Source organism: Eptatretus burgeri, unplaced genomic scaffold, assembly GCF_056783735.1.
Source record: "Eptatretus burgeri isolate ZD-2024b unplaced genomic scaffold, Ebu_testis_v1 Ebu_testis_scaffold_3158, whole genome shotgun sequence".
NCBI classification, from domain to species: Eukaryota; Metazoa; Chordata; class Myxini; order Myxiniformes; family Myxinidae; genus Eptatretus; species Eptatretus burgeri.
The window spans coordinates 418,326-432,084 of NW_028225106.1; the positions used below are offsets into that span (position 1 = coordinate 418,326).

Consider the following 13,759-nt stretch of genomic DNA (forward strand, 5'->3'; position numbering starts at 1 on the left):
AGGTGTTGGAAAAGACGCTGCAGCAATGGCGGTGCCCAATTTTTTTCCCCTTTTTTCTACAGAATTTCAAGCTTTTATTTTACTAGTACGTGCCTGTATGTGCGTGGCCGTACGTGCAAAAAAAAAACCGCGTGCCAGAAACAACCACACAGGCCGTTCCTTCGCTCTCGGAAACGACGACTGGATTGGGGCATTGTGTTTATCTATAAATGCGCATAAGAAATCGAGAAATTATTAGAATACAGTAAGTCATCACGATCCGGAAGTAGTGCGTGCCCGTACGGAATGTTCACGTGCATTCCACGAATTATTGTTTGCATTGAAGTAACAACTGCTGTGATACTTACACACACAGAGTTAATTAAAATCAAGTTTACCTCCCTGTCTTTGCTTGCCATGACATTCGCTGCTATTGACCATTGCCACTCCTACACCACGGTAACTAAATGGCGCCCTTTCCCCATCGGCCACGCCCACGCAGCAACGTGTCTTGTCATTGGTTTGGTAAATAAATGGCCATAACTTGGGAACCACTTGTCCGATTAATATCAAACCTTGAAAAGGCACATCCGCAGGGCCCCAGCAATATATCTGGCAAGTTTCAATTAGATCGGACGAGTGGTTGTCGAGAAACAGCGGTCACACACACACACACACACACACACACACACACACACACACACACACACACACACACACACACACACACACACACACACACACACACACACACACAGATTGCTGGAATTATTGATGGATGTAAATTGAATTAAAGTGTTTGATGAATGCACGGTGTTAGGTGTTTTATGAATGATTTTGTATTCGGTCGATTTCTTGATTTTTGTATTGTTTCTGCCAAAATCTCTGGGTACTGACTCCTCAATCAACAATGCCATATTTTCTTCTCTTTTTTTTTTGTTCGTTATTATGAAATCTGGTCGCAAGGCTTTGTTTTCGATGTTCACGCTCGATGGGATCATTCGGTCATACGTGAGCGGGTACGTACTTCCACACTGAACTGTTCACCTTTCGTGTCCCACCGATAGGCCGGATCTGGATCCACACCTGAACCGAAATCTAATCCGCGTGTTCTTGTCACCTGACCAACTCATCCACCTAGTTTTGTCATAATCCGTCCGCAACCTTTTGAAATGTCATGCTACGTATAATTTTGGCTCCATCTCGCAGCGGTGAAGAACCGGTTGAAAAATTAAAATAAATTCTCGTATCCGGATTCGGATCTTCACCAAAATGTCATCATTTCTTCCTTGTCAGACACCCCATCAGTCCACGAAGTTTCGTCCGGCCTAGCCCCCCCCTCTGCTCTGTCTGTGATATGTCTCCCCCATATTTCCGCAGGGCGCTCAAGGTGGCCAGCAACACCCTTCTGATAAAACTACCAAAATCAAGAATCACTGCTCACCTTCATTCTATTTTCCCGCCTTTGGAACAGACTCCCACACTCTTTTCAATCCCACTCTGCCCTCCAGGTCTTCAAAACAGTTGTTCACCACCATCTCTTGTCATCCCCCATCCAAATCCACGATCTTTTCTACCCCCATTAATCCACCCCAAGCCCCACCTTCTTTACTTCCTGAAAGTCCCTGTAATGTCCATCTTGTGTACCCCACCCCATCCCTCTTGTCTCCTGCTCCCCTTGTTTTTCGTTCTGTGTGTTCACTCTCATATGAGCCTCGACTTGACATACGAGCGTTGCATGTATATAAAAAATAAATAAATCAATAAAACCATGTTATAAGGACAAAATGTTTGTAAAAACAGAGGAAAGAGAAAAATATTTCGATGCAGATGAGAGATTTGTTGAGGATTTTATTATCTTCATTTCCCTTATGCTCCTTTTAATCGGTTGGTGCTTCAGTGCAGGTGATGGAGCCAGGAGATTGCAGGTGTCCACCACCCAACAACCCGAGGAGCATCCCCAAGTTGGCCGATCTGATCCGGTTCACCTGGGATCCGGACTCCAACCCGATCCGGTTCACCACGGAGTCGCACGCGTACAACGGAGTGGAAAATCTGAACAGAAACTGTTCTGCCAGCAAGTCGAACACAAACGTCGGCCATGTCATCTCCGACGTGGAGCGACGCGCAAGAAATCACACGTAAACGGTGTAGTTCAGAAAATCGTCCACCAGATGGACATTTCAACTTTGAAAAGAAAAGTAAAGGAGAAAATAAATCACACGTAAACGGTGTAGTTCATAAAATCGTCCACCAGATGGCAAGTTTCAACTTTGAACATTAAAGTAAAGGAGAAAATAAATCACACGTAAACGGTGTAGTTCATAAAATCGTCCACCAGATGGACATTTCAACTTTGAACAGTAAAGTAAATGAGAAAATAAATCACACGTAAACGGTGTAGTTCATAAAATCGTCCACCAGATGGACATTTCAACTTTGAACAGTAAAGTAAATGAGAAAATAAATCACACGTAAACGGTGTAGTTTACAAAATCGTCCACCAGATGGCAAATTTCAACTTTTTGCAGTAAAGTAAATGAGAAAATAAATCAAACGTAAACGGTGAAGTTCATAAAATCGTCCACCAGATGGACATTTCAACTTTGAACAGTAAAGTAAATGAGAAAACAAATCACATGTAAACAGTGTAGTTCATAAAATCGTCCACCAGATGGACATTTCAACTTTGAACAGCAAAGTAAATGAGAAAATAAATCACACGTAAACGGTGTAGTTTATAAAATCGTCCACCAGATGGACATTTCAACTTTGAACAGCAAAGTAAATGAGAAAATAAATCAAACATAAACGGTGTAGTTTATAAAATCGGCCACCAGATGGACATTTCAACTTTGAAAAGAAAAGTAAAGGAGAAAATAAATCACACGTAAACGGTGTAGTTCATAAAATCGTCCACCAGATGGACATTTCAACTTTGAACATTAAAGTAAAGGAGAAAATAAATCACACGTAAACGGTGTAGTTTATAAAATCGTCCACCAGATGGACATTTCAACTTTGAACATTAAAGTAAAGGAGAAAATAAATCACACGTAAACGGTGTAGTTCATAAAATCGTCCACCAGATGGCAAATTTCTACTTTTTGCAGTAAAGTAAATGAGAAAATAAATCACATGTAAACGGTGTAGTTCATAAAATCGTCCACCAGATGGACATTTCAACTTTGAACAGTGAAGTAAATGAGAAAATAAATCACACAATAACGGTGAAGTTCATAAAATCGTCCACCAGATGGACATTTCAACTTTGAACATTAAAGTAAAGGAGAAAATAAATCACACGTAAACGGTGTAGTTCAAAAAATCGTCCACCAGATGGCACGTTTCAACTTTGAACATTAAAGTAAGGGAGAAAATAAATCAAACCTAAACGGTGGAGTACATAAAATCGTCCACCGGATGGACATTTCAACTTTGAAAAGAAAAGTAAAGGAGAAAATAAATCACACGTAAACGGTGTGGTTTATAAAATCGTCCACCAGATGGACATTTCAACTTTGAAAAGAAAAGTAAAGGAGAAAATAAATCACACGTAAACGGTGTAGTTCATAAAATCGTCCACCAGATGGACTTTTCAACTTTGAACAGCAAAGTAAATGAGAAAATAAATGAAACGTAAACGGTGTAGTTTATAAAATCGTCCACCAGATGGACATTTCAACTTTGAACATTAAAGTAAAGGAGAAAATAAATCACACGTAAACGGTGTAGTTCATAAAATCGTCCACCAGATGGCACGTTTCAACTTTGAACATTAAAGTAAAGGAGAAAATAAATCACACGTAAACGGTGTAGTTCATAAAATCGTCCACCAGATGGCAAATTTCAACTTTTTGCAGTAAAGTAAATGAGAAAATAAATCACACCTAAACGGTGTAGTTTATAAAATCGTCCACCAGATGGCAAATTTCAACTTTTTGCAGTAAAGTAAATGAGAAAATAAATCACACGTAAACGGTGTAGTTTATAAAATCGTCCACCAGATGGACATTTCAACTTTGAACAGTAAAGTAAATGAGAAAACAAATCACATGTAAACAGTGTAGTTCATAAAATCGTCCACCAGATGGACTTTTCAACTTTGAACAGCAAAGTAAATGAGAAAATAAATCAAACGTAAACGGTGTAGTTTATAAAATCGTCCACCAGATGAACATTTCAACTTTGAAAAGAAAAGTAAAGGAGAAAATAAATCACACGTAAACGGTGTAGTTCATAAAATCGTCCACCAGATGGCAAGTTTCAACTTTGAACATTAAAGTAAAGGAGAAAATAAATCACACGGAAACGGTGTAGTTCATAAAATCGTCCACCAGATGGACATTTCAACTTTGAACAGTAAAGTAAATGAGAAAATAAATCACGTAAACGGTGTAGTTTATAAAATCGTCCACCAGATGGCAAATTTCAACTTTTTGCAGAAAAGTAAATGAGAAAATAAATCAAACGTAAACGGTGTAGTTTATAAAATCGTCCACCAGATGGACATTTCAACTTTGAACAGTAAAGTAAATGAGAAAACAAATCACATGTAAACAGTGTAGTTCATAAAATCGTCCACCAGATGGACATTTCAACTTTGAACAGCAAAGTAAATGAGAAAATAAATCAAACATAAACGGTGTAGTTTATAAAATCGTCCACCAGATGGACATTTCAACTTTGAAAAGAAAAGTAAAGGAGAAAATAAATCACACGTAAACGGTGTAGTTCATAAAATCGTCCACCAGATGGACATTTCAACTTTGAACATTAAAGTAAAGGAGAAAATAAATCACACGTAAACGGTGTAGTTTATAAAATCGTCCACCAGATGGCCATTTCAACTTTGAACATTAAAGTAAAGGAGAAAATAAATCAAACGTAAACGGTGTAGTTCATAAAATCGTCCACCAGATGGCAAATTTCTACTTTTTGCAGTAAAGTAAATGAGAAAATAAATCACATGTAAACGGTGTAGTTCATAAAATCGTCCACCAGATGGACATTTCAACTTTGAACAGTGAAGTAAATGAGAAAATAAATCACACAATAACGGTGAAGTTCATAAAATCGTCCACCAGATGGACATTTCAACTTTGAACATTAAAGTAAAGGAGAAAATAAATCACACGTAAACGGTGTAGTTCAAAAAATCGTCCACCAGATGGCACGTTTCAACTTTGAACATTAAAGTAAGGGAGAAAATAAATCAAACCTAAACGGTGGAGTACATAAAATCGTCCACCGGATGGACATTTCAACTTTGAAAAGAAAAGTAAAGGAGAAAATAAATCACACGTAAACGGTGTAGTTCATAAAATCGTCCACCAGATGGACATTTCAACTTTGAAAAGAAAAGTAAAGGAGAAAATAAATCACACGTAAACGGTGTAGTTCATAAAATCGTCCACCAGATGGACTTTTCAACTTTGAACAGCAAAGTAAATGAGAAAATAAATGAAACGTAAACGGTGTAGTTTATAAAATCGTCCACCAGATGGACATTTCAACTTTGAACATTAAAGTAAAGGAGAAAATAAATCACACGTAAACGGTGTAGTTCATAAAATCGTCCACCAGATGGCACGTTTCAACTTTGAACATTAAAGTAAAGGAGAAAATAAATCACACGTAAACGGTGTAGTTCATAAAATCGTCCACCAGATGGCAAATTTCAACTTTTTGCAGTGAAGTAAATGAGAAAATAAATCACACGTAAACGGTGTAGTTTATAAAATCGTCCACCAGATGGCAAATTTCAACTTTTTGCAGTAAAGTAAATGAGAAAATAAATCACACGTAAATGGTGTAGTTTATAAAATCGTCCACCAGATGGACATTTCAACTTTGAACAGTAAAGTAAATGAGAAAACAAATCACATGTAAACAGTGTAGTTCATAAAATCGTCCACCAGATGGACATTTCAACTTTGAACAGCAAAGTAAATGAGAAAATAAATCAAACGTAAACGGTGTAGTTTATAAAATCGTCCACCAGATGGACATTTCAACTTTGAACAGTAAAGTAAATGAGAAAACAAATCACATGTAAACAGTGTAGTTCATAAAATCGTCCACCAGATGGACATTTCAACTTTGAACAGCAAAGTAAATGAGAAAATAAATCAAACATAAACGGTGTAGTTTATAAAATCGTCCACCAGATGGACATTTCAACTTTGAAAAGAAAAGTAAAGGAGAAAATAAATCACACGTAAACGGTGTAGTTCATAAAATCGTCCACCAGATGGACATTTCAACTTTGAACATTAAAGTAAAGGAGAAAATAAATCACACGTAAACGGTGTAGTTTATAAAATCGTCCACCAGATGGCCATTTCAACTTTGAACATTAAAGTAAAGGAGAAAATAAATCACACGTAAACGGTGTAGTTTATAAAATCGTCCACCAGATGGACATTTCAACTTTGAACATTAAAGTAAAGGAGAAAATAAATCACACGTAAACGGTGTAGTTCATAAAATCGTCCACCAGATGGCACGTTTCAACTTTGAACATTAAAGTAAAGGAGAAAATAAATCACACGTAAACGATGAAGTTCATAAAATCGTCCACCAGATGGCACGTTTCAACTTTGAACATTAAAGTAAAGGAGAAAATAAATCACACGTAAACGGTGTAGTTCATAAAATCGTCCACCAGATGGCAAATTTCTACTTTTTGCAGTAAAGTAAATGAGAAAATAAATCACATGTAAACGGTGTAGTTCATAAAATCGTCCACCAGATGGACATTTCAACTTTGAACAGTGAAGTAAATGAGAAAATAAATCACACAATAACGGTGAAGTTCATAAAATCGTCCACCAGATGGACATTTCAACTTTGAACATTAAAGTAAAGGAGAAAATAAATCACACGTAAACGGTGTAGTTCAAAAAATCGTCCACCAGATGGCACGTTTCAACTTTGAACATTAAAGTAAGGGAGAAAATAAATCAAACCTAAACGGTGGAGTACATAAAATCGTCCACCGGATGGACATTTCAACTTTGAAAAGAAAAGTAAAGGAGAAAATAAATCACACGTAAACGGTGTAGTTCATAAAATCGTCCACCAGATGGACTTTTCAACTTTGAACAGCAAAGTAAATGAGAAAATAAATCAAACGTAAACGGTATAGTTTATAAAATCGTCCACCAGATGGACATTTCAACTTTGAACATTAAAGTAAAGGAGAAAATAAATCACACGTAAACGGTGTAGTTCATAAAATCGTCCACCAGATGGCACGTTTCAACTTTGAACATTAAAGTAAAGGAGAAAATAAATCACACGTAAACGGTGTAGTTCATAAAATCGTCCACCAGATGGCAAATTTCAACTTTTTGCAGTAAAGTAAATGAGAAAATAAATCAAACGTAAACGGTGTAGTTTATAAAATCGTCCACCAGATGGACATTTCAACTTTGAACAGTAAAGTAAATGAGAAAAGAAATCACACGTAAACGGTGTAGTTCATAAAATCGTCCACCAGATGGACATTTCAAATTTGAACAGAAAAGTAAATGAGAAAACAAATCACATGTAAACGGTGTAGTTCATAAAATCGTCCACCAGATGGACTTTTCAAATTTGAACAGAAAACTAAATGAGAAAATAAATCACACGTAAACGGTGTAGTTCATAAAATCGTCCACCAGATGAACATTTCAACTTTGAACAGTAAAGTAAAGGAGAAAATAAATCACACGTAAACGGTGTAGTTTATAAAATCGTCCACTGGATGGCACGTTTCAACTTTGAACAGTAAAGTAGTAAATAATTCACACGTAAACGGTATAGTTCCTGAAATTGTCCACCGGAGGGCACGTTTCAACTTTGAACAGTAAAGTAAAGGAGAAAATAAATCACTCGTAAACGGTGTGGTTCATAAAATCGTCCACCAGATGGACATTTCAACTTTTTACAGCAAAGTAAATGAGAAAATAAATCGCACGTAAACGGTGTAGTTTATAAAATCGGCCACCAGATGGACATTTCAACTTTGAACAGTAAAGTAAATGAGAAAATAAATCACACGTAAACGGTGTAGTTCATAAAATCGTCCACCAGATGGACATTTCAACTTTGAACATTAAAGTAAATGAGAAAATAAATCACACATAAACGGTGTAGTTCATAAAATCGTCCACCAGATGGACATTTCAACTTTCAACAGCAAAGTAAATGAGAAAATAAATCACACGTAAACGGTGTAGTTTATAAAATCGGCCACCAGATGGACATTTCAACTTTGAACAGTAAAGTAAATGAGAAAATAAATGACATGTAAACGGTGTAGTTTATAAAATCGGCCACCAGATGGACATTTCAACTTTGAACAGTAAAGTAAATGAGAAAATAAATCACATGTAAACGGTGTAGTTCATAAAATCGTCCACCAGATGGACATTTCAAATTTGAACAGAAAAGTAAATGAGAAAATAAATCACACGTAAACGGTATAGTTCATAAAATCGTCCACCAGATGGACATTTCAACTTTGAACAGTAAAGTAAAGGAGAAAATAAATCACACGTAAACGGTGTAGTTTATAAAATCGTCCACTGGATGGCACGTTTCAACTTTGAACAGTAAAGTAAAGTCGTAAATAATTCACACGTAAACGGTATAGTTCCTGAAATTGTCCACCGGAGGGCACGTTTCAACTTTGAACAGTAAAGTAAAGGAGAAAATAAATCACTCGTAAACGGTGTGGTTCATAAAATCGTCCACCAGATGGACATTTCAACTTTTTACAGCAAAGTAAATGAGAAAATAAATCACACATAAACGGTGCAGTTTATAAAATCGGCCACCAGATGGACATTTCAACTTTGAACAGTAAAGTAAATGAGAAAATAAATCACACTTAAACGGTGTAGTTCATAAAATCGTCCACCAGATGGACATTTCAACTTTCAACAGCAAAGTAAATGAGAAAATAAATCACACGTAAACGGTGTAGTTTATAAAATCGGCCACCAGATGGACATTTCAACTTTGAACAATAAAGTAAATGAGAAAATAAATGACATGTAAACGGTGTAGTTTATAAAATCGGCCACCAGATGGACATTTCAACTTTGAACAGTAAAGTAAATGAGAAAATAAATCACACATAAACGGTGTAGTTCATAAAATCGTCCACCAGATGGACATTTCAACTTTCAACAGCAAAGTAAATGAGAAAATAAATCACACGTAAACGGTGTAGTTCATAAAATCGTCCACCAGATGGACATTTCAACTTTCAACAGCAAAGTAAATGAGAAAATAAATCACACGTAAACGGTGTAGTTTATAAAATCGGCCACCAGATGGACGTTTCAACTTTGAACAGTAAAGTAAATGAGAAAATAAATCACACGTAAACGGTGTAGTTTATAAAATCGTACACCAGATGAACATTTCAACTTTGAACAGTGAAGTAAATGAGAAAATAAATCACACGTAAACGGTGTAGTTTATAAAATCGTACACCAGATGAACATTTCAACTTTGAACAGTGAAGTAAATGAGAAAATAAATCACACGTAAACTGTGTAGTTTATAAAATCGGCCACCAGATGGACATTTCAACTTTTTACAGTGAAGTAAATGAGAAAATAAATCAAACATAAACGGTGTAGTTTATAAAATCGGCCACCAGATGGACATTTCAACTTTGAACATTAAAGTAAAGGAGAAAATAAATCACACGTAAACTGTGTAGTTCATAAAGTCGTCCACCAGATGGACATTTCAACTTTGAACAGTGAAGTAAATGAGAAAATAAATCACACAATAACGGTGAAGTTCATAAAATCGTCCACCAGATGGACGTTTCAACTTTGAACAGTGAAGTAAAGGAGAAAATAAATCGCACGTAAACGGAGTAGTTCATAAAATCGTCCACCAGATGGACATTTCAACTTTTTACAGCAAAGTCAATGAGAAAATAAATCACACGTAAACGGTGTAGTTCATAAAATCGTCCACCAGATGGACATTTCAACTTTTACAGCAAAGTAAATGAGAAAATAAATCACATGTAAACGGTGTAGTTCATAAAATCATCCACCAGATGGCACGTTTCAACTTTGAACATTAAAGTAAAGGAGAAAATAAATCATATGTAAACGGTGTAGTTCAGAAAATCGTCCACCAGATGGCACGTTTCAACTTTGAACATTAAAGTAAAGGAGAAAATAAATCACACGTAAACGGTGTAGTTCAGAAAATCGTCCACCAGATGGCAAATTTCAACTTTTTGCAGTAAAGTAAATGAGAAAATAAATCACATGTAAACAGTGTTGTTCATAAAATCGGCCACCAGATGGACATTTCAACTTTGAACAGTGAAGTAAATGAGAAAATAAATCACACGTAAACGGTGTAGTTCAGAAAATCGTCCACCAGATGGACATTTCAACTTTTTACAGCAAAGTAAATGAGAAAATAAATCACACATAAACGGTGTAGTTCATAAAATCGTCCACCAGATGGACATTTCAACTTTTTACAGCAAAGTAAATGAGAAAATAAATCGCACGTAAACGGTGTAGTTTATAAAATCGGCCACCAGATGGACATTTCAACTTTGAACAGTAAAGTAAATGAGAAAATAAATCACACGTAAACGGTGTAGTTCATAAAATCGTCCACCAGATGGACATTTCAACTTTGAACATTAAAGTAAATGAGAAAATAAATCACACATAAACGGTGTAGTTCATAAAATCGTCCACCAGATGGACATTTCAACTTTCAACAGCAAAGTAAATGAGAAAATAAATCACACGTAAACGGTGTAGTTTATAAAATCGGCCACCAGATGGACATTTCAACTTTGAACAGTAAAGTAAATGAGAAAATAAATGACATGTAAACGGTGTAGTTTATAAAATCGGCCACCAGATGGACATTTCAACTTTGAACAGTAAAGTAAATGAGAAAATAAATCACATGTAAACGGTGTAGTTCATAAAATCGTCCACCAGATGGACATTTCAAATTTGAACAGAAAAGTAAATGAGAAAATAAATCACACGTAAACGGTATAGTTCATAAAATCGTCCACCAGATGGACATTTCAACTTTGAACAGTAAAGTAAAGGAGAAAATAAATCACACGTAAACGGTGTAGTTTATAAAATCGTCCACTGGATGGCACGTTTCAACTTTGAACAGTAAAGTAAAGTCGTAAATAATTCACACGTAAACGGTATAGTTCCTGAAATTGTCCACCGGAGGGCACGTTTCAACTTTGAACAGTAAAGTAAAGGAGAAAATAAATCACTCGTAAACGGTGTGGTTCATAAAATCGTCCACCAGATGGACATTTCAACTTTTTACAGCAAAGTAAATGAGAAAATAAATCACACATAAACGGTGCAGTTTATAAAATCGGCCACCAGATGGACATTTCAACTTTGAACAGTAAAGTAAATGAGAAAATAAATCACACTTAAACGGTGTAGTTCATAAAATCGTCCACCAGATGGACATTTCAACTTTCAACAGCAAAGTAAATGAGAAAATAAATCACACGTAAACGGTGTAGTTTATAAAATCGGCCACCAGATGGACATTTCAACTTTGAACAATAAAGTAAATGAGAAAATAAATGACATGTAAACGGTGTAGTTTATAAAATCGGCCACCAGATGGACATTTCAACTTTGAACAGTAAAGTAAATGAGAAAATAAATCACACATAAACGGTGTAGTTCATAAAATCGTCCACCAGATGGACATTTCAACTTTCAACAGCAAAGTAAATGAGAAAATAAATCACACGTAAACGGTGTAGTTCATAAAATCGTCCACCAGATGGACATTTCAACTTTCAACAGCAAAGTAAATGAGAAAATAAATCACACGTAAACGGTGTAGTTTATAAAATCGGCCACCAGATGGACGTTTCAACTTTGAACAGTAAAGTAAATGAGAAAATAAATCACACGTAAACGGTGTAGTTTATAAAATCGTCCACCAGATGAACATTTCAACTTTGAACAGTGAAGTAAATGAGAAAATAAATCAAACGTAAACGGTGTAGTTTATAAAATCGGCCACCAGATGGACGTTTCAACTTTGAACAGTAAAGTAAATGAGAAAATAAATCACACGTAAACGGTGTAGTTTATAAAATCGTCCACCAGATGAACATTTCAACTTTGAACAGTGAAGTAAATGAGAAAATAAATCAAACGTAAACGGTGTAGTTTATAAAATCGGCCACCAGATGGACATTTCAACTTTGAACATTAAAGTAAAGGAGAAAATAAATCACACGTAAACTGTGTAGTTCATAAAGTCGTCCACCAGATGGACATTTCAACTTTGAACAGTGAAGTAAATGAGAAAATAAATCACACAATAACGGTGAAGTTCATAAAATCGTCCACCAGATGGACGTTTCAACTTTGAACAGTGAAGTAAAGGAGAAAATAAATCGCACGTAAACGGAGTAGTTCATAAAATCGTCCACCAGATGGACATTTCAACTTTTTACAGCAAAGTCAATGAGAAAATAAATCACACGTAAACGGTGTAGTTCATAAAATCGTCCACCAGATGGACATTTCAACTTTTTACAGCAAAGTAAATGAGAAAATAAATCACATGTAAACGGTGTAGTTCATAAAATCATCCACCAGATGGCACGTTTCAACTTTGAACAGTGAAGTAAATGAGAAAATAAATCACACGTAAACGGTGTAGTTCATAAAATCGTCCACCAGATGGACATTTCAACTTTCAACAGCAAAGTAAATGAGAAAATAAATCACACATAAACGGTGTAGTTCATAAAATCGTCCACCAGATGGACGTTTCAACTTTCAACAGCAAAGTAAATGAGAAAATAAATCACACGTAAACGGTGTAGTTTATAAAATCGGCCACCAGATGGACATTTCAACTTTGAACAGTGAAGTAAATGAGAAAATAAATCAAACATAAACGGTGTAGTTTATAAAATCGTCCACCAGATGGACGTTTCAACTTTGAACAGTAAAGTAAATGAGAAAATAAATCACACGTAAACGGTGTAGTTTATAAAATCGTACACCAGATGAACATTTCAACTTTGAACAGTGAAGTAAATGAGAAAATAAATCACACGTAAACGGTGTAGTTTATAAAATCGGCCACCAGATGGACATTTCAACTTTTTACAGTGAAGTAAATGAGAAAATAAATCAAACATAAACGGTGTAGTTTATAAAATCGGCCACCAGATGGACATTTCAACTTTGAACATTAAAGTAAAGGAGAAAATAAATCACACGTAAACTGTGTAGTTCATAAAGTCGTCCACCAGATGGACATTTCAACTTTGAACAGTGAAGTAAATGAGAAAATAAATCACACAATAACGGTGAAGTTCATAAAATCGTCCACCAGATGGACGTTTCAACTTTGAACAGTGAAGTAAAGGAGAAAATAAATCGCACGTAAACGGAGTAGTTCATAAAATCGTCCACCAGATGGACATTTCAACTTTTTACAGCAAAGTCAATGAGAAAATAAATCACACGTAAACGGTGTAGTTCATAAAATCGTCCACCAGATGGACATTTCAACTTTTTACAGCAAAGTAAATGAGAAAATAAATCACATGTAAACGGTGTAGTTCATAAAATCATCCACCAGATGGCACGTTTCAACTTTGAACATTAAAGTAAAGGAGAAAATAAATCATATGTAAACGGTGTAGTTCAGAAAATCGTCCACCAGATGGCACGTTTCAACTTTGAACATTAAAGTAAAGGAGAAAATAAAT

General features: G+C 35.6%; 2 protein-coding genes across 8 annotated transcripts in view; one reads left to right on the forward strand and one right to left on the reverse strand.

The window, feature by feature from the left end:
* The window catches only part of LOC147006652 (uncharacterized), a 64,769-nt gene extending 58,243 nt beyond the window's left edge, over window positions 1-6,526 (forward strand). For all 6 annotated transcript variants that reach the window (XM_085868312.1, XM_085868311.1, XM_085868307.1 and 3 more), the window contains one exon: window positions 1,880-6,526. Coding sequence is in view for 5 of the 6 variants with exons in the window: in XM_085868311.1 (XP_085724437.1) it covers window positions 1,880-2,207 (328 nt within the window). In the remaining variant the exon portion in view is untranslated. The remainder of the gene's footprint in view (window positions 1-1,879) is intronic.
* Window positions 1-13,759, reverse strand: part of LOC147006644 (uncharacterized) — a 205,073-nt gene that overhangs the window by 155,352 nt on the left and 35,962 nt on the right. The gene's annotated exons all lie outside the window — the stretch shown is intronic.